Source organism: Poeciliopsis prolifica, unplaced genomic scaffold (assembly GCF_027474105.1).
Source record: "Poeciliopsis prolifica strain line A6 unplaced genomic scaffold, Auburn_PproV2 SCAFFOLD062, whole genome shotgun sequence".
Classification (NCBI taxonomy): Eukaryota; Metazoa; Chordata; class Actinopteri; order Cyprinodontiformes; family Poeciliidae; genus Poeciliopsis; species Poeciliopsis prolifica.
Genome location: NW_026562437.1, coordinates 47,430 through 71,311, shown reverse-complemented (window position 1 = coordinate 71,311; position 23,882 = coordinate 47,430). Strand labels below are relative to the sequence as shown.

The following is a 23,882-nucleotide window of genomic DNA, read 5'->3' as shown; positions in this document are numbered from 1 at the left end:
AATTTGTTTTGAAATGCACACCTGCCAGTTCTGTATCCTGTTACTTTCACTTTCTGTTTAGTATTATTATTGTGCATGTTGTTCTGCAGGGTTGGGTGGGAAGGAGTCAGAATGAGATGTTGGCAGCACTGAAGGAGTTGGACCTGTGAGTTAGCAATAAATAAAGAGAATAGAGCTACCTGACAAACGGATGTGTGGTTCATTGTAAATATGAAGAACAAAACACAACAGGACCAATCAGGTATTATTGAGTTGAATAAGGTTTACTATCAAGATGTTTGGAGGCTCCAATTCTAGATTAATGCCATAAATTCCTGGCCATCTCAATATTTCAAATATAATTTAATTATGACTAGTCATCTTGCTCTTTTGTTATGTCTAGTAACAGTTCCAATTAAATATATCTTAAATTACATGATAAGTAGTCAAGATGTATAAAATGTATTTTTAGACATGAAGTAACTTATAAAGGAATCAAATTGTGCAAATCCAACTACAGATATTGTAAAAGCAAATAGTGGCAGGGAAAACTAAATTAATAGATATCTTTGACTGTAGTTTCTGACTAGATAAAATTCCTTCTAAGGTATAAATTGACAGCTTAAAGCAATGAGCAGCAGTTAAACTCCTCCCTCCCTCACAGGTGACGATCCACCTTGTCAAGAAAATCCGAGATCATCCCACTTCCCTATGCTGGAGACTTTAGTTAACAGTAACAACAAATAAAATTACCTTTAAAATAAGTCACACAAATCACATCTAGACCCAACAGTAGACCCAGACTGCAATAAAATAAATCTGGTTGTGTGTGTTGTTTTTTCTCCTGCAAACTTAGCTTTCATTAAACTTATTTTTTCTATCTAATCACAAGAAATCATAGTCAGAGAGAGAGATGAGACAGGAAGAGCAGGTTTCCTGAAAAAAGAGGAAGTAAGTTTCCAGCTTGCAACTGTACAGTATAAAAATAGCTGAGACCAGTCCTTATTTAAAAGCATAAAAGTCTTAAAGGATGAAATCTAAACATTTTGAGTAATTAGATAAGATTTAAAGTAAAGTACTTATCTTAATATTGGTTTACTTATAACAATACTTACTTACAATTGTGGGAAAATGTACAAGTAAAACAAGTAACTGTAACTTTGGTATCAAATAATAAAAGAGTAATAAGTTGTGGTTATCATAAAATTATAAATGAATGCTAAATTAAAGAAACTAAAAGGGTTATGAATGTGATTTTAACATTGAACTTGAAATGGTGTAAAACATGTAACTGCTATTAAAGATCACTGATGATGTGTTGGAGGTAGATAGTAGGTGAAAGGTCAGGGGTAAAATGGGGACTAACAGGAAAGCAGAGACGACCAAGACCTTATTAGGAGATAGCTTGTTGAACAACTTAAACGTGTCAGAGACATGGGAGGAAGATTGAGCAACCCTGAGACATTAGCCAAGACATCAGGACAAAATGTCTCTAAGACAGTGATGGATATGAGTTCATCTGTCCAAACAAGTTACCCAATAAAGAAAGCACAGCAACAGTGTTAGCCAATGAAAATGCACTGAAAGCGGGTATAAACCCTATATAAGGGGAGAGCAAAAGAGGAATGTTTGGTTGGATTCTCCAGGCAGCTTCGAGTCAAGACCGAGATGGACAAAGAACTCTGCAGCTGAAGAAGAGCCGGGGCCACAGGGACGAAGACTGTCCTGCGCACGGGGACCAACCCATCAGCAACATGTGGCTTCAAATCGGACTTCTCTCATCGGCTGGGTTCAGACCCCAAAGACAAAGATAAAGGAAAAGATGAAGACCAAAGCAAAGATGAAGATCAAGACAAAAATAAAGACCCAAGTGCTGTGTGACCTCATCATCGATGCAGAGATGAAAGTTCATCAGACCAACAGAGATCCCTGCCTTCATCAATCAACCTCCTCTTCCTCCTGCTGCAACACCTTCTTCATCGACCGTTAACAGATGTGCTCTGTGGAACTAGTTGGCTGTAGGCTGCTCAGTCTGGCTAATTCACAGGGGGAAGAAGGGTGGGACATCTGGATGTAGGCCGTTAGTAGTCAGGCGAATCCGGTCTCGAAACCAGCTTAAACAGAGTTTACTTCAGTTCTGGATAGGGTAAATCCCAGCAGATTTAGGAAACTCAATTTACCCGTTAGATGGAGAGCTGGTAGCACATCTTCCCTCTCAGAAGAGGAAGTAGTGACTGAGAGAGTAGAGAGTGAAGGGGGGGGTGTAGCGGCAACAACAACCTGTGATGAGGTTGGTTCTGTCCCTCCCCAGAGACGAAGCATTTCCTCATATTTGTTTATCAAACGCTTTCATATTTCATTTTGCTGTGAAGCAGAAAGATTTAAGGTAAAATAATAGTCTCTTTGATGCTTAACTTGTTATTACAGGTTTATTTCTTATAATTATCTTTACTTGTATTATAGACATTAAACCAAAGAGGGAACTAAAGTCAGTTCTGGTTTTATCTGGCTGCTTTATGTAGAATAAAAATAATCACACAGACTGGAGAGAGAAAAACCAGTTGGTGGAAATACAAGCCTCAACTTGGTTTACAATTTATAACTATTCCAGGTCTCTTCAAGTCTATTTCTTTAATCTTGTTTGTAGTATAATTACTTAATATTTCCCTATCTGTAGTATTATGGAATATTTTTTATTCTTTCCACAAATTCATCAGATATTTTGAGGCTAAACAAAATTAAAACCACAGGTGGAAATACCAGGAATGTGGCCACTCCTTTCACAAAGGCCTAAAGATCATTGTAAACAGAGACCAGCTGTAAGTTCAGGCTCCTCCCAGGTGTTGAACTGGGAGGAGCCTGAACTTGTTTTGTAACTCTGCCTCAGGTTGATGTTCAGAAAACATCACCGACTGACTGAAGGTTGTTTGGCCAGTACTTATTCTGGGTAAAACAATTAGCAACTTCTGTTAATTATAAGTTATTAATCATAATTATCAACAGTTTGCAGAACGTGTTCCCACACAAGTGCATAATTTGCAGAAGCAAATGGAAATAAAGAATTTAGGAAAGAAATTAGGAGTGTATAAAAGAGTATCAGGAGATATTATGTATTGTGAAAATAGTGGTGGAAAGCCCAAACAAAGGGCCAATAATGACCTATATGCTGGTTGGACAATAAGGAGGGAGATAATAATTTGTACAGGTTGGTGAAGTAGAGAGAGAGATGGAAAGATGAGCAGGTCAGGATTTCTAAGGGTAGGAAAGACAGATGCTGAAGTGATGGGAAGATAGAAAGAGAAATTGTAGAAGAGGATAGTTCCGGTCAGATGAGGCTAAAGCTTTTTCTCTGTTTTCACTGTCAAAACAAATGTAAAAAAAGTATAAGTATAATCTGTTGAAGTTGATTCTTAGGATTAATTCTATTATTTGTCAAGATCTACAAATAACTTGTTTATTTTTGCCTGTTTGTGTGGAGAGCTGGAGTGTGATAAATATCTTTATGATTCCTCCACAGAGTGAAGATCTCAGAGGTTCCTGGTGGTCAGAATACCCAACATCAAACATCCATATTTATGGTCTGTATATTTACATCTACAAATTGTAACTAGTGGAATATCAGTCTGACTTACGGCCCTTTACCAAAAGCAACTAGCAGGGCAGTTTGAATTGGCTCAGTTCTGCTCTACACGGTGTGGATGGTTTTCTATCATCACTGAGTCAGAGCTCTAGTAGGTGATGCCAGTGTCAGTACAATGTGAACTGTATGTGACCCAAACACAACGTCCTTCATTAGTAATGGAGGACATGGAAGCCATGTTGTAAATTTCTGATTAGTCTTTTGCTTTTGGTCAGACTCAGTCACTGCTGTGAGTTTTTGTAAATGGTGGATTGGATTATTGTAAGGGAGTCACTCTTGTAATGTGACCTCTGACTTCACTCTCTAACCAATCAGAGACCATCAGACTTTTGTCATGTTTTTCTTAACTAATTACTACTTTATTTTACTAATATTACTACTTTATTTTATTCTATGCTGTTGTTTTTTATTTTAGTAATATTACAACGTTTTTCTTGCCATGTGACAACTTTATTCTGGTAACATTATGACTTTATTTTCACATTATAACAGAAACCTCCTCACGTTAAATCCCTGTGTCTGGCTGTGTCCACTCTTCCCATCATGGCTCTACAGGCAGTCATTAGAAAATTTAATTGTTTTCTTCTTTTCCCTCAGACACAATTACGCCTTTCGCTCTGAGCCGTGCACAAACGTGGAGATGAAACTTCGACCTCATAAGATTGGAATATTTGTGGACTATGAGAAAGGAGAGGTGAAAACAAAACCTTGTTTTACTTTCAGGAACTCACTCATCAAACGATTAACGGCTGATGTGAAACCTTATTAAGTTAGTAAAACTGTCCTTGTTCTTTTCTTCTTCCCACAGGTATCTTTTTACAACGTCGATTCAAAGTCCACATTTACTCTTTTCACGACATCTTCACTGAAAACCTCTTCCCCTTCTTCAGCCCCTGCACCAACAAATCAGGAAAAAACGAAATGCCCCTGATCATCAGTAAACATGGAGTAAAAGCTCCTCAGACAATTAAAATGAGTTGCTTCTCTTTTTATTCAGCTTTTTCCATCTTTATGAGTAGAAATATAATGTGATAATTTAATACTGGAGATCTGGAGCTGGAATCCCAGGATTGTTTTGTTTTCTTGTTGATGCTTCAAAAACAACCTGAAATGTTCAGAATGTGGAAAACGACAATAATTTACTGATTTGGTTTTCAGTTCTTGTACCACATTTTATCCCTTCTATTTTAACACCTGATTTACTTTATTCAGGAATATACCTTTAAATAGGACAAACAATGTGGTTTCTGAATAAACTGTTGTATAATGAACATTTTTCATGATATCTAAAGCAGTTTTTGTTTAAATGCCATTTTCTGTTACATTAAAAGGAGAATTTAGATGTTTTTGAAGTGGGGTTCTGTTGAGAGGTTATTAGCAGCTAACAGCTTACCTTCAGTCTCTAGTCATACCCAGCTTTTTCCATCTTTATGAGTAGAAATATAATGAGAAGAGATCAGATGCTAAAGCTAACTGCTAGTCTGCCTTGAGACAAGAGTAAGAGGATATCTGCCATCTTGAAAATGTATTAGTTTGCACACTTCCACTACAATGCTAGTAGCCGAGCTAATTTTTCTTATTAGAAGTTTTTGCTAACTTTGAAAATGTTCAGTGCCTTTAGCTTCCCTTAAGTTAATTTTTCCAGATGAATTTTAAAGCACTAATTTACTTTGCTGTTTTGTAAACATTCAGTTTAATCAAATTTAACATCTGTGTCAAAGTTTTGGTTTTTACTGTTAAGAATAATTAAATGCTTATGTTCATGCTCTTATTTTGAAGTGGGTGAAGGTTATTTACACAGCAGTTCTGTTAATTCTCCTTATTCTGTTTTCCACAAGAAATGTTACTGAGCAAGTGACAAAAATACAACAAATGAAAAAATGAGGAAAATGTAAAAATACAAAACTCACATAGGGAAACAACTAGAGGTGTTAATCAAATATATGCAAAATATCCAAGTATATGAATTATTTTAGCGCTTCCTCATGTTCACCTCATTATTATCAACATGGTGGAAATATATGTTTTTAATAGTCAATATTTTATTGCTGATATCTTGAACTGGGACTCAGTAGAAGAAATACCTTCATAATTAACTAATCATGTTTAATCATAAAGTGATTTCAGATGTCTGCAATGTGAGTATGAAGAAGCTGATTTTATATTAACACGGCTTGCCATAAAGACACAGCGGTACCAAAGTGTGATCATGACCCACGCCAACATGTTTTTGTTTAACTAAATGTAAAAACCAAACCCACTATTCCACACTGTGGGAAACACAGACACTGGAGACATTTTGAATTGTGTTTTTTCACTAGTCAGAATATAAAAGCAGATATTTTAAATTACCCTTTAGAATAGTCAAAATGTAGTTGTTTCTAGTGAAAACTCCTTTTAAATATTTATAAAAACTCAGATGAACAAGGGTTGGATGAATGGATGGAGTCAGACAAAACAAATTGTATGCTAAACTGGCCTGCCATACTCACAGGGCTCAACCTTCCAGCTTTGCATCAGAAATAGGGGAAGCTGAGTCCGCAGGTAGCCTACTGATAACTTGCCCACAGTAAACAAAACCTGCAAATTGAGGAACAGGAACTAAAAAAACACAGCACAGAACTGGATGTGAATCAGGGAATAGAAACAGAATCGGTTTCTCACCTGGGGAAAAAAATTCTGACACTTATTTTCACGTATCTTTACTGTGTTGCAGATCAACTTCAAACTCAAGGTAAGCCAATCCGTACATTCAGGACGAAACAGAGGAAACACTAAATAACCTCTAGATTTGCTCTTTATGATGTATTTCTCTTTCTGCTGATGAAAGATCAGACCGAGGCTCGTTTAGTTTCTCTATTTCAATTATTTCTAAACTCCAGTTAGGTGTGTTGGTTTGTTTAACGCTGAAACATTATTATTGTTGAACATCATTTACTTATGATTACATGGAAAACTAATTATATATTAAGGCGGATCTCCGTCAATATTTGCAGATAACTTTTTGTCTGTCTGATGTAAATGTGTTTTAAATATTAAAACAAATGCTGTGATCAGTTACTCAGTACTTCAGGGGCCTTTTTATAAAATACTTTTTCACTTTTAGACAGCCATGTTTCACTTTTTTTGAATAAAAAGTCAAATTGTTTTCTAATTTGAGTACAATTTACCCACCTCTGACTATTAATGTGATAAAAACAATCCATAGAAAATTAAATCTAATTTGCTTTGTGATTTATTTCTCATAATTTGAAATAAATTATAAAGAGCAATGCTGTATAATAGACTGATGTTTTTAAAATTAATTTAATATATATAATCATCATACATACGTAAACTCCAATATTTCAGTTCATTGTTTTGTCCTACTTGTTATTTGTTTAAATGGTTGGATTATAAGCAGAGTTCTGAGTTTAGTTTGACAAATGGTCAAATAGATAAAAACACTGAAACCAGAGAGCTGGAACGGTTTGACCTCCTCCTTCTTCATACACACTCATACTGGTTTTTCTGCACATCAAAGAACTCATGTGATCCAATGTCTATATTAAAATGCAAGATTTATCCATTGTTCTATCGTTCCTTTCTAGTTTGGCACCGTTTTGTTTCAAGGTAGTTTATACATCTACCTCACCCAGTCCTTCATACAAGGATTATATATTTGACTTTGCATTTCTACTGACACACACAGCACACTGTACATGTCCTCCCATATTGTGAGCACTGAGGACAAAACTAACCTGAAAATAAAATATTGTTTGCACAGTCTAGTTTGCACTCTAACCTGTGCAAACAGCCTAGCTTGCCCATGCCCATGTTTACACACAATCCTCCATGTTAAATGCCACTCCACCAGTTGTTCCGTAACAGGTTGGTGTTTACAGAGCAGCATCTGATGTTTGCTAGTTTGATTAAAACTGTTTTCAACTTTATTAATTAATGTACTAATATTAAGAGACTAATCATATTTATTAACATCTTATTAATAAATATGCACTTATTAACAAAGTGCATATACAAAAATATGAAGGTTGAAACCTCATTTTATGTTTTAATCATAGGAAAGTTAACATTTTGTTTAACTATTCAGTAGGAAGTACCAAATTAGTTCCTGTGTTTTTGCCAGATACCTTTGTGTTTCTTTGTTGGCTCGTATTACTGCATAATAATGTCAACTGATAGTTTTATGCTACATTCACACCAACCACGTTTTGAGCATCAGGCGCGTCTGGTTTAAAAAGTCTATGTTGAAGCGCATCAAGACTGTAACTCGCCCTCGACCTGCATCTAGAATAAAATGTCAAGCATCTGACTTCAAAGGTCACACACATGAACTTGAAACATTGGACGTTGATGCATGAAACATGTTGGTGTGAATGCATCATTATTGATCACATAATGTGAGAAAAAAACAATATGTAGTAGAGCTGTGGGACAGGGGAGTGATCGTCTCTATAAATTAATATAAAAACTGTTTGCAGATTGATGTGGCCCTGAACTCGGCATCATGGATCAGAGTGAGGAGCTGAAAGAAGGAGAAACTCAGAGCAAAGCTAAGAGGTGAAGAGACCTTCTACTGTTTTTGTGTCGTCAATCTGTTAGAGCAAAGCATCACTTAAGCAACTTTATTTACAGCAAATCTGACGATGAAGTGGAACCAGAATCCTGGGAGAACATGTCCAAGCGGGATCTCATTGATTTTAAATCAAACCAGCCTTCATCTAGAAAGAGGTGAGCTACATCTAAACAATCTATGTATCTAAAACGTGATCCCAACATATACTGTAGTATGGAAAAATATTTGCCCATGGAAGAAAATGTTAAATTATTTTATTGTACTATTGTCTTAGTGATTTAGTAATTTATCAGGTCAGTAGGTGATCAGACCTGGGTGGGGCTGGAAAACAGATAAATGTTGTTAATCACAGTTGAATTATAATAGAGTAATTAATGGATTATATTCCTAAGGTTCGTAGCTTATATGGTGACTGACAGGAACAAACACAACAGATAATAAAATACGCTGCAAACACATGAATGATATAAACTCCAAAACACACAAAGACAAAATCAAAAGCCATCCCAAGAAAATAGAAACTAAAACCTGAACAATACAAATGCAAAAAAAAATAAATAAATAAAATGAAAAAGTGTTGCAAATGCAGACTGATATTTGCTTTCTGAACTGTTTTAGTTATTTCCTCTTTTGATCATTTCTTTGTTTAAAGATCTCTTTTTCAAACTTTAAAATAAATATTTTTTATTTACAGTTTGTTTTTTGTGTTTATGTGTTTTGCTATTTATATTGTGTTTAGGTTAGGGTTAGGCCAATGCACCTGTCAGCCACTGTACTCTTACTGTATCTGATTGTTTTACATGACAGAGTTCAGCACTCACTGCCCAGCTGTTCATCTGGACATCTGTCAGAAATAGACCAACCTCCTTCTCCTGAGAGGTGAGTTGTTTTTTAATGTTGTAACTTGGTATATCAGGGCATTTGTTTCTGTTTTATAACCATAATTGACCTTTTTACCTACCAGCTGAATACAGGAAGTGCAGCTGACATTATGTGTTCAACAGCATTCAGCTTGCCTTACTTTTCTTTTGTAATTGACATCCAGGTTAGTTTTTTAGAAAAATTTCCATTACTCCTGTATTTACATCTGAAGGTGGTAGTTGCTATGGTGAGACAAGAGGTTTCTGTGTCGTCTGACCCATCACTAGTCCTACCTGCTGCTATTGGATCCACCTTATAAACTTCAGTATGACGTTAATTTTGTTACCTGTCTGGATCCACAAAAAACTCTTATTTTTCTTTTGTGTGTGTGTAGAGCTGTAATGTGAGCAAAGTCTTTCTGATTCCTCCACAGAGTGAAGAAAATCTCAGAGGTTCCTAGTGGTCAGTCTCCCCAACAGCAACATATAGAGCTGGACTCCATATTTAAGGTCAGTATATTTACATCCATTGCTTCCTGTCTATTGTGTTCATAATCATCTCTATGCTGTAAATTATAATCCAGTGGATGAACCAGTGGATTTTCCACCAGCACTTATTTTGTTGTAACAGCCTCTCTTGATGAGATATTTAGCTCCACTATTGGAGCAAAATGAACTGAGCCCAGAAGAAAACTAAGAAGAGTCTGTTCCCTATTGAATTAAAGTTGATGGAAATTTTGGGTAAATAATTAAGTTTAGATTTACAATGAAATTTCACTTTCAAAAAAAATATATTAATACGTCATCCCCCAACTCACAAACCTCTGAATTTAATGGTATCTCAAACCACTGGCTAAACCATTGATTTCTTGTCTATTATTCCATTTTAGGATCTAAAAAAGAAGATTTTCACCTTTGAGGAAAATGAGCTGAAAAAGATCCAAATGGCTCTGGGTTCAAATTACCCAGAAGGTTTAGATGAGAATAAGGAGGAGCATGAAGTTTCAGAGGGTGAAGATAAACAGCAGATGAACAGCAGCAGAGAAGCATTTGAGAAAATCACACAGCACTTCCTGAGGATGATGAACCAGAAGGAGCTTGCTGACCGTCTTCAAAGCAGTAAGATAATTTCTGTAAAAAGTGTAAATTGATAAATAAATCTTTCTTTCAATGTTGGTAATCATTTAATCAGCACAATCAATAGGTTGCCAATTTGATACCTGCTCCGTCCAGACTGGTGCATGGCAGCCAAACCTCTGTTAGATTTATATTTAGAGGCTCCAAAATGAGATTCAGATACATTTGTTGCACAGTGGGTTCTTTTTCTCACAGTGAATATAAACATGCATTTTGTATTTTGTGTAGTTTTTCCCCTTTAACATGTCAGACACTCTGAATTGGACCTGGTCTGCTAATAAGGAGGACCAGAGCCTTCTTATTAGGATCTGGTCCTAATAAGGATCTGGTCCACAGTAATTGGTCCCGCTCCACTTACTGTGCAGAGGTACCACGGTAATTAGTTGCTCATAGAGCAGTGTTTCTTAATTCCGTTCCTCAGGCCTTGCTGTCCTGCATGTTTTAGGCTTCTTCAGTACTTGGTGGCTGGAGAAGATAACATGCAGTCATTTAATCAGCTGTTCTGGTATAGAGGCACATCTAAAACATGCAGAGCAGGGGGGCCTGAGTACTGGAATTAAGACGCACTGATATAGAGGGATTTGCAAAGACTAATAAATGCAAGATAAAAGAAGCTAAGGTAAAGGAAGGGGAGTACAGATTTGGTGGAATACAGATTTATTTCAGGTGAGGAGTTAGTAGAATCTCACTGGGCACAAAGTCCAAGGAGTTGGACAGGGCAGAGAGGAACCTCAACCTTCGCCCTTTGGGCTGGAGGGGACGTAGCACGCCTAAAGAGTGGCCTGAGGAGTATGCTGGAAAGAGATTTTGATTTAGAGGCTATAAAAATGTAACCAACAGAAAATATTTGTAATAATTTTAAAGTTAAACATATAAGAAGTGAAGAAATTATTTTAATTAGTGATTTTTGCATTCTCTTAGGATCATTCACCACCTGTCAACAAACACTAAAGTCTAACATGAAGAAAAAGTTCCAATCTGTCTTTGAAGGAATCGTAAAATCAGGAAATCAAACCTTTCTAAATCAGATCTACACAGAGCTCTACATCACAGAGGGAGGATCTGAAGAGGTCAATAATGAACATGAGGTCAGACAGATTGAATCAGTGTCCTGGAAACCAGACAGACCAGAAACAGCAATAAGACATGAAGACATATTTAAACCCTCACCTGAGAGAGAAGAACCAATAAAAACAGTGATGACAACAGGAGTGGCTGGCATTGGGAAAACAGTGCTGACACAGAAGTTCACTCTGGACTGGGCTGAAGACCAAACTAACCAGGACATCCAGTTCATGTTTCCATTCATGTTCAGAGAGCTGAATCTGTTAAAAGACCAGCAGTTCAGCTTAGTGGAGCTTGTTCACCAGTTTTTTAGTGAAACCAAAGGAATCTTCAGATTTGAAGAGTTAAAAGTTGTGTTTATCTTTAATGGTTTGGATGAATGTCGACTTCCACTGGACTTCAAGAAAAATGAGATCCTGACAGATGTAAGAAAGTTCACCTCAGTGGATGTTATTCTGACAAACCTCATCAGAGGGAACCTGCTTCCCAAAGCTCACCTCTGGATAACCACAAGACCTGCAGCAGCCAATCGGATCCCCACTGAGTTTATTGGTATGATGACAGAGATCAGAGGATTCACTGATCAACAGAAAGATGAATACTTCACCAAAAAATTCAAATATAAGAAGCAGGCCAGAATGGTAATTTCCCATATAAATAAATCCAGAAGCCTCCACATCATGTGCCACATCCCAATCTTCTGCTGGATCACTGCTACAGTTGTGGAAGACATGTTAAACAAGAAAGATGGAGAAGAGCTGCCAAAGACCCTGACTGAGATGTACATCCACTTCCTGGTGGTGCAGACCAAACTGAAGGTCATCAAGTATGATGGAGGAACTGAGACAGATTCAATCTGGAGTCCTGAGAACCAGAAGATGATCGAGTCTCTGGGAAAACTGGCTTATGAGCAGCTGATGAAAAGAAACCTGATCTTCTATGAATCAGACCTGACAGAGTGTGGCATCGATATCACAGCAGCTTCAACATGCTCAGGAGTTTTCACACAGATCTTCAGAGAAGAGAGAGGTCTGTACCAGGACAAGTTGTTCTGCTTCGTTCACCTGAGTGTTCAGGAGTTTCTGGCTGCTCTTCATGTTCAACTGACCTTCATCAAATCTGGAGTCAATCTGATGGTAAATGGTGAAATGAAATCCAAGGATTTGGAAAAAAGAAACCATGAATCTCCAGAGACAGAAATGTACAAGAGTGCAGTGGACATGGCCCTAGAGAGTCTAGATGGACACCTGGACTTGTTCCTCCGCTTCCTACTTGGTCTTTCACTGGAGACCAATAAGTGTCACTTCAGAGGCTTTGTGGCACAGACAGAAGATAGTTTAGCGGTTAATAAAGACACAGCCCAGTACATCAAGGAGAAGATAAATAATGATCTATGTGTTGAGAAAAGCATCAATCTGTTCCACTGCCTGAATGAACTAAATGATCAGTCGCTGGTGGAGGAAATCCAACAATCACTACGAACAGGAAGTCTTTCAATACACCAGTTGTCTCCTGCTCAGTGGTCAGCTCTGCACTACATCCTCCTGTCATCAGACAAAGGTCTGGAGATATTTGACCTAAAGAAATACTCTGCTTCAGAGGAAGCTCTTCAGAGACTGTTGCCAGTAGTCAAAGCCTCCAGCAAAGCTATGTAAGTACAGATGTAGTTAGTTTTATAAAAGTCTCCAATCATAACAATACGTTTATTCTGTTTTGTCTTTGTCCTTTCAGACTGAGTGGTTGTAACCTCTCAGAGAGAAGCTGTGAATCTCTGTCCTCATTGCTCAGCTCAACATCCTCTAGTCTCAGAGATCTGGACCTGAGTAACAATGACCTGTCAGATTCAGGAGTGAAGCTGTTGTGTGAAGGACTGATGAGTCCTAACTGTGAACTGGAGATTCTCAGGTTTGATACATTTAAATTCTGTTTTATATTCTGTGTAATACATATGTTTTGCATTTTAAGTAAAATATACAATGCAAAATTCTATGTTTTACATTTAGAAACATGTCTAAAGCATATTTTTTTTGTGTACATTTTAAAAAGAAAATTGTACCAAGTATTGAATTTTCTCTGAGTTGGCAATAGAGAGCAGTTGCAGCAAAGAAGCTTCAATGCTGATATAAAGTGGGCAAGTTAGTGAAGCAAACCATCTCTATCTAGGGAAAAAACATTAAAAAAATATAATGTTGTGAGTATAACAATAAACACAGAATTTTTCTTACTTGTCCAAGGGAAATAAGATAAAAGTTGTAATTTGAACTGTATAATACCATGTTACTGTAAAAAATATATTTCATGTTTCAGATTAATCAAGATAACCTAAATATAAATACAAAATGGTCTCAAGTTGAAAATCTTCACTTGTTGTTGTAGGGATGCACAATATATTGTCAATATCAGAATCGACAAATGTTAGTTTTATTTTCAAATATCAATATTGGTCCCAGCAACGATCAACAACCAGTGTCAAAATATAATATATATATATATTTTAAATATATATATATATATATATATATATATATATATATATATATATATATATATATATATATATATAATATATATATATTATATATATATATAAATTCCCTTCTCACCCACCGCGGGTGGTTCTTATCCTCTGAGAACCACTATGTTTTCTCTACCAGAGGCCTGGGAGCTTGAGGGTCCTGCAGTATCTTGGCTGTGCCAAGGACTGCACATTTCTGGACTGAGATGTCTGATGTTGTTCCTGGGATCTGTTGTAGCCACTGCTCCAGTTTGGGGGTTACTGCCCCGAGGGCCCCGATGACCACAGGCACCACTGTGGTCTTCACCTTCCAGGCCCTCTCCAGTTCTTCCCTGAGGCCCTGGTATTTCTCCAGTTTCTAGTGCTCCTTTTTCCTGATGTTGCAATCGCTTGGTATTGCTACATCTACACAACCGCTTTCCTCTGATGTTTATCCACTACGACAATGTCTGGTTGGTTCGCCATTATCATTCTGTCTGTCTGGATCTGGAAGTCCCACAGGATCTTAGCTCTGGTGTTCTCTACCACCTTTGGGGTGTTTCCCACTTTGATCTCGGGGTTTCCAGTCCATATTCTGCACAGATGTTTCTGTACACAATGCCTGCCACTTGGTTATGTCGCTCCATGTATGCTTTCCCTGCCAGTATCTTGCACCCTGCTGTGATGTGCTGGACTGTCTCAGGGGCCTCCTTGCACAACCTACACCTTGGGTCTTGTCTGGTGTGGTAGATCTGGGCCTCTATTGCTCTGGTGTTTAGGGCCTGTTCCTGGGCGGCCAGGATGAGGGCCTCTGTGCTGTCCTTGAGTCCAGCTTTTTCCAGCCATTGTAGGATTTACTGATATCAGCCACTTGGGTTATTTGCTGGTGGTACATCCCATGTAGGGGCTTGTCCTCCCATGATGGTATCTCTGGCACCTCAACCTCCGTTCCCTGTTGTCTGAGACATTCACTGAGCACATTGTCTGTTGAGGCTTTGTCCCTGATGTATTTATGGATCTTAGTTGTTTCGTCCTGGACAGTGGTTCTCACACTCACTAGTCCTCTGCCTCCGTCCTTGCGGCTCGTGTACAGTCTCAGGGTGCTGGATTTGGGATGGAACCCTCCATGCATGGTTAGTAGCTTTCTAGTCTTAATATCTGTGGCTTTTATCTCCTCCTTTGGCCAGCTGATTATTCCAGCAGGGTATCTGATTACTGGCAGGGCATAGCTGTTTATCGCACGGATTTTGTTCTTGCCATTGAGCTGGCTTCTCAGGACTTGCCTTATTCGTTGGAGGTATTTAGCTGTGGCTCCTTTCCTTGTGGCCTCATCGAGGTTGCCATTTGCTTGTGGTATACCTAGGTACTTGTAACTGTCCTCTATGTCTGCTATTGTTCCTTGTGGGAGTGAGACTCCTTCTGTGTGGATCACCTTCCCCCTCTTTGTGATCAGCCGACCACACTTCTCTAGTCCGAATGACATCCCAATGTCAGTGCTGTAGATCCTGGTGGTGTGGATCAGTGAGTCGATGTCTCGCTCACTCTTGGCATACAGCTTGATGTCATCCATGTAGAGGAGGTGACTGATGTTGGCCCCATTTTTGAGTCGGTATCCGTAGCCAGTCTTGTTGATAATTTGGCTGAGGGGTTCAGGCCTATGCAGAACAGTAGCGGGGACAGAGCATCTCCTTGGTATATGCCACATTTGATGGACACTTGTGCAAGTGGTTTGCAGTTGGCTTCAAGGGTGGTTTTCCACAGCTTCATCGAGTTTGCAATGAAGGCTCTCAGAATCCTGTTGATGTTATACATCTGTAGGCATTCAATGATCCAAGTATGCGGCATTGAGTCATAGGCTTTCTTGTAATCGATCCAAGCACAGGTTGGTGTGTCGGGTTTTGCAGTCTCGGGCAACTGTGCGGTCTACGAGGAGTTGGTGTTTGGCTCCTCTGGTATTTACACCGATACCCTTCTGTGCCGTGCTCATGTGTTTGTCCATGTGTTTGCTTATCTTGGCCGCTATGATGCCTGACATGAGCTTCCAGGTTGTGGAGAGGCAGGTTATTGGTCGGTAGTTGGTGGGACTGGACCCTTTGATGGATCCTTCTGGATTAGGATTGTTCGCCCTTCAGTTAACCATTCAGGGTGAGTCCCACTTGTGAGAAGGGAATTTTATATCTATATCTATATCTATATATATATATATATATATATATATATATATATATATATATATATATATATATATATATATATATAATTATATATAATAATAATTATAATACTATATAATAATTATATATATATATATATATATATATATATATATATATATATATATATATATATACATATGTTCTTATTGTCGTTGATATGCTCCCCCAAGTGACAGCAGTTTGCAAATTTTTGTTACAAGTTATATTTTTAAGACGTTCAAAATAAATGTGTAAAATTGGTCCCTCTGTATGAAAGTGTTGGCTTTACACTGAATCTGTAAAGTATTTCCAGTTCTTCATTGTTTTTTCAGATTATGTTGTGTTATTGATTTGAGAGTAATTCTCTTTTTTAAATCTACACAATGTAGACACTAAGTTCGTGGGACAAAGGACAATTATTTTTTAACATTGTAGAATCGGAAGGTCCAAAACTCTTGATTATTTAAGTAAACAAACAATACGTAGAGACGAGTCCTTTACTACCAGCCACGACGGGTCAGGAGATTTATTATCACTTCTACCACGGATGCATCATTACAAAATCAAAGTTCCAAAAGTCTTTTCCCCAAAATCTCCTCGTTCCTTATCAACAATCCCTTTTTATTTACCACCCTTTACACTAGTGTGTATGGGGGAATTTTGATCAATTCAGATTATTATTTTGGTTTGCGTCAAGATTTCTGGCTGCCCAATAGACTGAGTGTCTGTTGGAGTTTCTCTGGAATAATCATGACCTCTTTAATCTAAACATCTGGTCCACATCTGAACTGCTGAATAAGCCAATTAATCACAATTGTTGCTCTTATCTATCTAATCAACTTACTTCCCAACCCATATTTTGGTCCAACTTTTTGCTTCGCACGCAAAGGAGGAAGGTCATATTGACCTTAATGGCGCCAACAATCTTTCTGCAAAAACAACTCCATAAGAAGTATTTCCGTGCTAAAAACATCTTTGCACATTTCCTAAAAATGTAAAATGTAATTTTGAAAAGTTACTTAGGTATTTGCAATCTTTATTATGGCATTGAAGACTCAGCTGAGGTGCATCCTGTTTTCAGTTAAGCTTAACTTGCTATAGGTAAATTCAGAACATGATTTGAAACAAATTTGCCTATAAAATGTCTTGCAGGTGTCTTATCAGAGCAGAAACTAAAGAATGACATCAAAGAAACTGTCTCTAAACCTTTGAGATCAAAGTGTGTAAAATCACAAATTTGATGAACGTTATAAAAAATAAAGGATTTTTGGCACCACTAAATGTACTGAAAAGCACGGAAATTCCGAGTGCTTATGTTTATTTGTAATGTAAGAAGTTTAGAACTACTAGGATCCTCTGCAATATCAAACTGAATATTTGTACTGCGGGATGAGATGAAGATGACAGCAGTCAGGGTGAAATGACAAAAATGTTTTAATGATGTCAAAATGCAAAAATGCTCTGGAACATTGTCAAGCACAACAAAGGAACATAGAGAATCCAGGGATAACAGATGACACAGGTGAACTTCAATACATGTGGGGATATCAGGAAATGAGGGACAGCTGGAACCAATAATGGGGAATGACATAAAATATGGCAACAAAATACGGTGCTCTGGTCAAATAAACATATACGTTGGTTTGGACTTTGCAAGTTGTTAGATCAAGACAAGAGATGGAGAATAGTCTAGATTGATAAAATCTAGACTACTATCAAGTGTGTTATAGAGTGTGTGCTATAATGTGTTGTCAACAGGGGAGATTTGCCAATGAGTGACCTTTGCTCCTAAGGCTGAGGTGTCTACTTCCATGTTTGGTCTGGTTGGGTGAGAATGGGAGCTTTGTTTTTTTTGTTGTTGTTTAAGTCAGAAGATTGTTTTGCTTCTGAGGATCAAATTAATATTTTTTTGGTGTATTTGAGACTCTTGAGGGTAACTGCATTTTTACTGTATCATAATGAAGCGACAATAGAAGTTGGCAAAACAGAGGAAGCATTGCAACTGTTTTCAAGAAGATGACATTGGCCAGTAGAGGACTTTCCAGGTCTGCTTCCATCTGCCTGATCCCCAGAATAAATTCCAAGATCCATTCAATTAGAGAGGATCTCTTGAGATTAATGGAGAACATACCAAGATGTAGCTTTGTATTAGGAGAATTTTTTGACCAATATAACCCCACTTTGTCATTGTAATTTTTACATAGTAACACTGGGAGACAGAAAATATAATATTTACTATTTGTCAGGCCAGCATGTTGGCTGCTGCTCAACAGACACAATTCCCTGATCTTCTTAGCATTCCAACTAATTATTCTAGCAGTTCTAACCAGTGTATAGATGATTTTTTTTTTCAACATTATGTGTTTGTGTCTGCAGGCTTTCAGGCTGCCTCATCAAAGAGGAAGGCTGTGCTGCTCTGGGTTCGGCTCTGACTGTGAACTCCTCTCACCTGAAGGAACTGGACCTCAGATACAATAATCCAGGAGATGCAGGAATGGAGAATCTATCAGCTATATTGAAGAATCCAAGCTTCAAACTGGACTCTCTGAGGTAAGGGAATAGTTTCTGCAGCCACATAGAGCTATGCTATTGCTTAATGCTAGATTCAGAATAGACACAGTGGAAAATATGACAGCAAACCAGAAGGTGATCAGGATCTTTGACAAATAAAGAGTCCTGGAGAGAGAAGTCAAGAACGATCAATGATGGGATTGGTTCATCTTTCTAGATCAGTCTTGAGTGTAGGATAAACCCAAAAGCCCCAATCAGCCTCAGACAATGAATGCTAGTTTATATCAGAGACGACTTGTAATGCAGCATGGAAATCTTGCCATGTTGGAGAGATGATTAGTTGTCCGTACCAATGAAAAGGATGTTGAGCAGTTCATACAGAGCTGTGCAAAACTATTTAAACAGCTTCAACTTTAACAAACACAAAGCAAAGCATAATTACAAAGTGGAAGCATGAGTGATGGTTGTATCAGTAAAAATTAGTTTCCATCCATTATCTAGCACGCTTGTCCTTGCAGGATGATGAGGGTTGCTGGTGCTAATCTCCAGCAGTCATTGGGTGAGAGGTCAGGGACTCTCTGGACAGGCTGTCAGTTCATCACAGCATAACTAAGTTTTTCTTTTTTAATCTTAATCTGAAAACGGGGCTCTGACTAAAAATTGGATCTAATTCATAAACATAAATTGATCTATAACTTTTTAATTTCTTGTTGTATGTTTAAGATCATTAATGCTGGAATTTGAACCTTATTAATAATATACAGATTAAGCAACAGGATGAGGAAAATTGAACTGATAGTACCAGTAAAATATTAGATATTGGTAACAGAAAAGTGGTAAAACCATCAAAATGCCTTCTTTCTTACAGCATGGAGCCTGCAGGAGAAAGATGGATGACATCAGGTCTGAGGAAATGTAAGTGCATTTTGATTCATAGTAGATTATCTCCTTTATGATTGTTCACCTTTGTGACAGTGAATTCAGAAAATTATACATCAGTAACTGAATTGTGTTTCTTCTGTCCTTCAGATTCCTGTCCACTAACAGTCGACCTGAACACTATAAACAGATTCCTCAAACTTTCTGATGAAGAAAGGAAGGTGACATGTTCAACAGAGGAGCAGCCGTATCCTGATCATCCAGACAGATTTGATCTCTATCAGCTGCTGTGTACTGATGGTCTGACTGGTCGCTGTTACTGGGAGGTTGAGTGGAGACGGCGGGTTTATGTATCAATGAGTTACAGGGGAATCAAAAGAAAGAAAGAGAGTGATGACTGCTGGTTTGGATTTAATAATAACTCCTGGTGTCTAGTCTGCTCTGATGATGGTTACACTGTTTGGCATGACAGTAAAAAAAAAGCTTTCATCCACATTCCCTCCTTCTCCTCTCCCTCCTTTGTCTCTGACAGAGTGGCTGTGTATGTGGACTGTCCTGCTGGGACTCTGTCCTTCTACAGAGTCTCTTCAGACACACTGATCCACATCTACACCTTCAACACCAAATTCACTGAACCTCTTTACCCTGGATTTGGGTTCAAGAGTCGTTCAGGAGAGTGTTGGTGCTCATTTTAGTCTTAAGTGCTTTTCAAAACTAATACATTTCAAGGCTATCAATGCATTAAAAACAGGAAAAAATAAGTCACATTAAATAAAACTGTTTTTTAAAAGAAACAACATAGTTCATCAATCTTAAGTCCAGTCAAAGGAGAATTCAGGAGTCTAAGAACCACTGAACTAATGATTCTGTCTCCCTTTGTTTTCAATGAATCATAAAAAGTTATCAGCAGGTTCTGATCATAGGACATATGGCTGCAGTGGCCTTTCAATATTCAATAGTGCCTGTCTGTGAAAACTCCTTAAGTCAATAAAAAGAAAACAAAAAAAACCCAAAACTGACTTGTATTTTTTTTAACTGTTTACAAATCAGCCGACATGAATGCTGCAGTTTCTTCCTTCTGACGTATTTCTATCTTGAAAAATTGAACGTGCAATTAGATCATACATAAATTCATCCGGAGGTCTCGAATCAGACAATATTTCTCATTCAGACATTCCCATCAGAGAAGCGACACATTAAGAGTTTCTGGACCTTTTTATGAAACTTGAATAAAATGCGATTATTCACTTTAAAGCATTTTCATTTTGCCCGAAAGCTTTAGAGAATGTTCTCTTAGCTGCTACTTTTGCTGGTCCATATTGTCTGTATGGCTTTTCCTTCTTGACCTCAAACCGGTTTAAAAAGTAGTTGCAGTAAAGCTTAATATAGTGAGAGGCTCAAGAATGGACAATTTTAACCTTTTTGGTATTAAAAAAATTATTTTTTTAGGACGACATTTAGTGCAATTTTATACAACAACGTGATGTTGTATAATCACGTTGTTGTATACATTTAATATACAATGGAAATAAAAGTTAATCCATGTAAACTAATTAAAGTATTTTTCAGAAATAAATTGGAATAACCCGACAGAAGAATTATCAAAAGTGGAAACGAGAACGAAATAATAATTTACCTTATTCTCCGTGATAAGATCAAAATGATCCACACGGGAGAAAACTTTCTCTTCCTTGGTTGATCATAGTTTGATGACAAGCCAAACACCAATGCAAAGGAATCAAGACAAACTATCTCCATCCAACAAAACCCACAAACGTGTCAAAACAGGGCAGTTCTCATAGTCTTCATGCAGGTTGTATTGCTGTTAAAACTTGGGGGATACAATGTGTCCACCAGAGGGCAGCATTTCAATACCAGCAACTTGAACACATTTCAGATTCAAACTCACTAACAGACTGCGACACAAGATCTTTTCTGCCCACAGTCAAACATTTATAGCACCTTTTTGAAGAATCTTGAATTAATGAATTGCATTTAATTTTCCTTTGAATTTGTTAGGATATATTCTCATATTAACATGTCTTTTGAGTTTTTGTGTTGTGTTTGTGCTGCCTAATTTATTTTAAAATGCACGCCTGCCAGTTCTGCATCCTGTTACTTTCACTTTCTATTTAGTATTATTATTATGCATGTTGTTCTGCAGGGTTGGGTGGGGAGGGAGTCAGAATGAGATGTTGGCAGCACTGAAGGAGTTGGAGCTGTGAGTTAGCAATAAATAGTATTCAGCTATCTGACAAAAGGATGTGGTTCGTTGTGAATATGAAGAACTAAACGCAACAGGACCAATCAGGTATTATTGAATTGTATCAAATTGAATCATGTTTACTATTCAATTGTTTGGAGGCTCCAATTCTAGATTTATGCCATAAATTACTGTCCATCTCAATATTTCAAATATAATTTAATTATGACTAGTTATCTTGCTCTTTTGCTATGTCTAGTAACAGTTCCAATTAAATATATCTTAAATTACATAAGTAGTCAAGATGTATCAAATGTATTTTTAGATATGAAGTAACTTATAAAGGAATCAACTTGTGCAAATCCAACTACAGATATCTTAAAAGCAAATAATTGCAGGCAAAACTAAACTAAGAGATATCCGACTGTATTCTGACTAGATAAAATTCCTTCTTATGTATGAACTGACAGCTTAAAGCAATGAGCAGTAGTTAAACTCCTCCCTCCCTCACAGGTGACGATCCACCTGTGATGAGGTTGGTTCTGTCCCGCCTTAGAGACGAAGCATTTCCCCATATTTGTTTATCAAACGCTTTCATATTTTATTTTGCTGTGAAGCAGAAAGATTTAAGGTAAGATAACAGCCTCTTTAATGCTTAACTTATTTTTTCACAGGTTTATTTCTTGTAATTATCCTTTCTTGTATTATAGACATTAATCCAAAGAGGGAACTAAAGTCACTTCTGGTTTTATCTTGGCTGCTTTATGCAGAATAAAAATAATCGCACAGACTGGAGAGAAACCAGTTTGTGTAAATACAAGCCTCAACTTGGTTTACAATTTACAACTATTCCAGGTCTCTTCACATCTATTTCTTTATTCTTATTTGTAGTATAATTACTTAATGTTTCCCTATTATTAAAGTGTTGGAATAATTTTATTTAAATCTTCTGTTGTTGGGTAACTCGGCCCAATTAGTGAAAGCAAAGCGACAGTCTGTAGTTTTATGGAATATTTTTTATTCTTTCCACAAATTCATCAGATATTTTGAGGCTAAACAAAACTAAAACCATAGGTGGAAATACCAGGAATGTGGCCGCTCCTTTCACAAAGGCCTAAAGATCATTGTAAACAGAGACGAGCTGTAAGTTCAGGTTCCTCCCAGGTGTTGAACTGGGAGGAACCTGAACTTGTTTTGTAACTCTGCTTCAGGTTGACATTCAGAAAACATCACCGACTGATTGGATGTTGTTTGGCCGGTAATTCCTGATCATCAGGTTGTGCCCAGACTTATTCTGAGTAAAACAACTAGCAACTTTTGTTAATTATAAGTTATTAATCATAATTATCTACAGTTTGAAGAGTGCTTGTAAATCAGGCAAATGCAATTTCTTTTAAATACATATTAGGAATATTTTTGCTTTTTTGCCAGTTCTCTTCCTGCTTCTTTGTTTGCTGGTATTGCTGTATAATACTGTTAGCTGATAAACTTCAACATTGTGTATTTGAAGAATGTGAAGAAAACAATATTTTCTGAGCTGAAGAACTAGTGAGTGAATTGTTTTGCTTCTCCAGTTTAACATAAACACTCCTTGCAGATTGATGTGGATCTGAACTCACCATCATGGATCAGAGGGAGAAGCTGGAAGAAGGAGAAACTCTGACAAAAACTGAGAATCAGAGGAAAACCAGGAGGTGAGATAGAAAGTTATCAACCTTTACTTTTTTGTTTTCACTTAGTCCAAAAGAAGGCATTCACATCATTTAACTAACTTTATTTACAGAAAACAGAATGAAGATGAACTGGATCTAGAGCTCTGTGAGAATAGATCCATACATGATCTTATTGATTTTAAATCAAACAACCCTCCAAAGAGGTGAGCTATGTATAATTAATCTGTCTAAAACTCTCAACATATACAGCATTTCACAAATGACATTTTTGCTTTCAGGAGAAAAAACTTTAGTGATTTAATAATTCAACAGGTCAGTCAATTGATCAGTAAAACAGAAATGTTGTTAATCACAGTTGATTCATGATTTAGTTTTTAACTTTACAATATCCTGATTTGAAAAGTGCTTCATATGTTTGTCTGTTATTAAAACTTTTTTTATTACATAGATTAAAGTTGGACACAAACAGCAAGAAATTGCCATGCAGTTTTTATATACACTTGTAAAGTTGTAATCCAGAACCTCAGTCTTAAAAGAAAGCAAAACATATTTATATTTTGTCAGAGCTGTGGGTCTTTTTCTTAAGCTGAAATGGTTCTAACTTAATCAGGTGTTACCATATTGGCAAGGACAAAAAACTTTCAACAAAACAAAAAGCAGAGCACTTTAA

General features: G+C 37.2%; 1 protein-coding gene and 1 long non-coding RNA gene across 5 annotated transcripts in view; both read left to right on the top strand.

The window, feature by feature from the left end:
- The first annotated feature begins 1,506 nt into the window (after positions 1-1,506).
- On the top strand, positions 1,507-4,539 carry LOC129379948 (uncharacterized). Of its 2 annotated transcripts, none has more exons than XR_008608261.1 (4): positions 1,507-1,997; positions 3,497-3,557; positions 4,217-4,313; positions 4,428-4,539. It is a non-coding gene; the product is annotated as an uncharacterized LOC129379948 (long non-coding RNA). The 2 variants fall into 2 exon arrangements; XR_008608260.1 differs by having other exon boundaries at positions 1,507-2,365.
- A 1,658-nt stretch (positions 4,540-6,197) lies between these two features.
- LOC129379943 (NACHT, LRR and PYD domains-containing protein 3-like) overlaps positions 6,198-23,882 on the top strand; it is a 44,246-nt gene continuing 26,561 nt past the window's right edge. Inside the window, exons 1-11 of one of the 3 annotated variants that reach the window (XM_055060900.1) lie at positions 6,198-6,353; positions 8,101-8,179; positions 8,255-8,350; positions 9,003-9,074; positions 9,490-9,565; positions 9,946-10,174; positions 11,114-12,908; positions 12,989-13,162; positions 18,323-18,496; positions 19,326-19,372; positions 19,487-20,324. In XM_055060900.1, coding sequence (XP_054916875.1) covers positions 8,127-8,179; positions 8,255-8,350; positions 9,003-9,074; positions 9,490-9,565; positions 9,946-10,174; positions 11,114-12,908; positions 12,989-13,162; positions 18,323-18,496; positions 19,326-19,372; positions 19,487-20,031 — 3,261 coding nt within the window. In that variant the 5' untranslated portion in view covers positions 6,198-6,353; positions 8,101-8,126 and the 3' untranslated portion in view covers positions 20,032-20,324. Of the gene's footprint in view, positions 6,354-8,100; positions 8,180-8,254; positions 8,351-9,002; positions 9,075-9,489; positions 9,566-9,945; positions 10,175-11,113; positions 12,909-12,988; positions 13,163-18,322; positions 18,497-19,325; positions 19,373-19,486; positions 20,325-22,085; positions 22,171-23,136; positions 23,234-23,322; positions 23,416-23,882 lie in introns of those variants that run through there. The other 2 variants (XM_055060902.1, XM_055060901.1) reach the window with 2 other exon arrangements.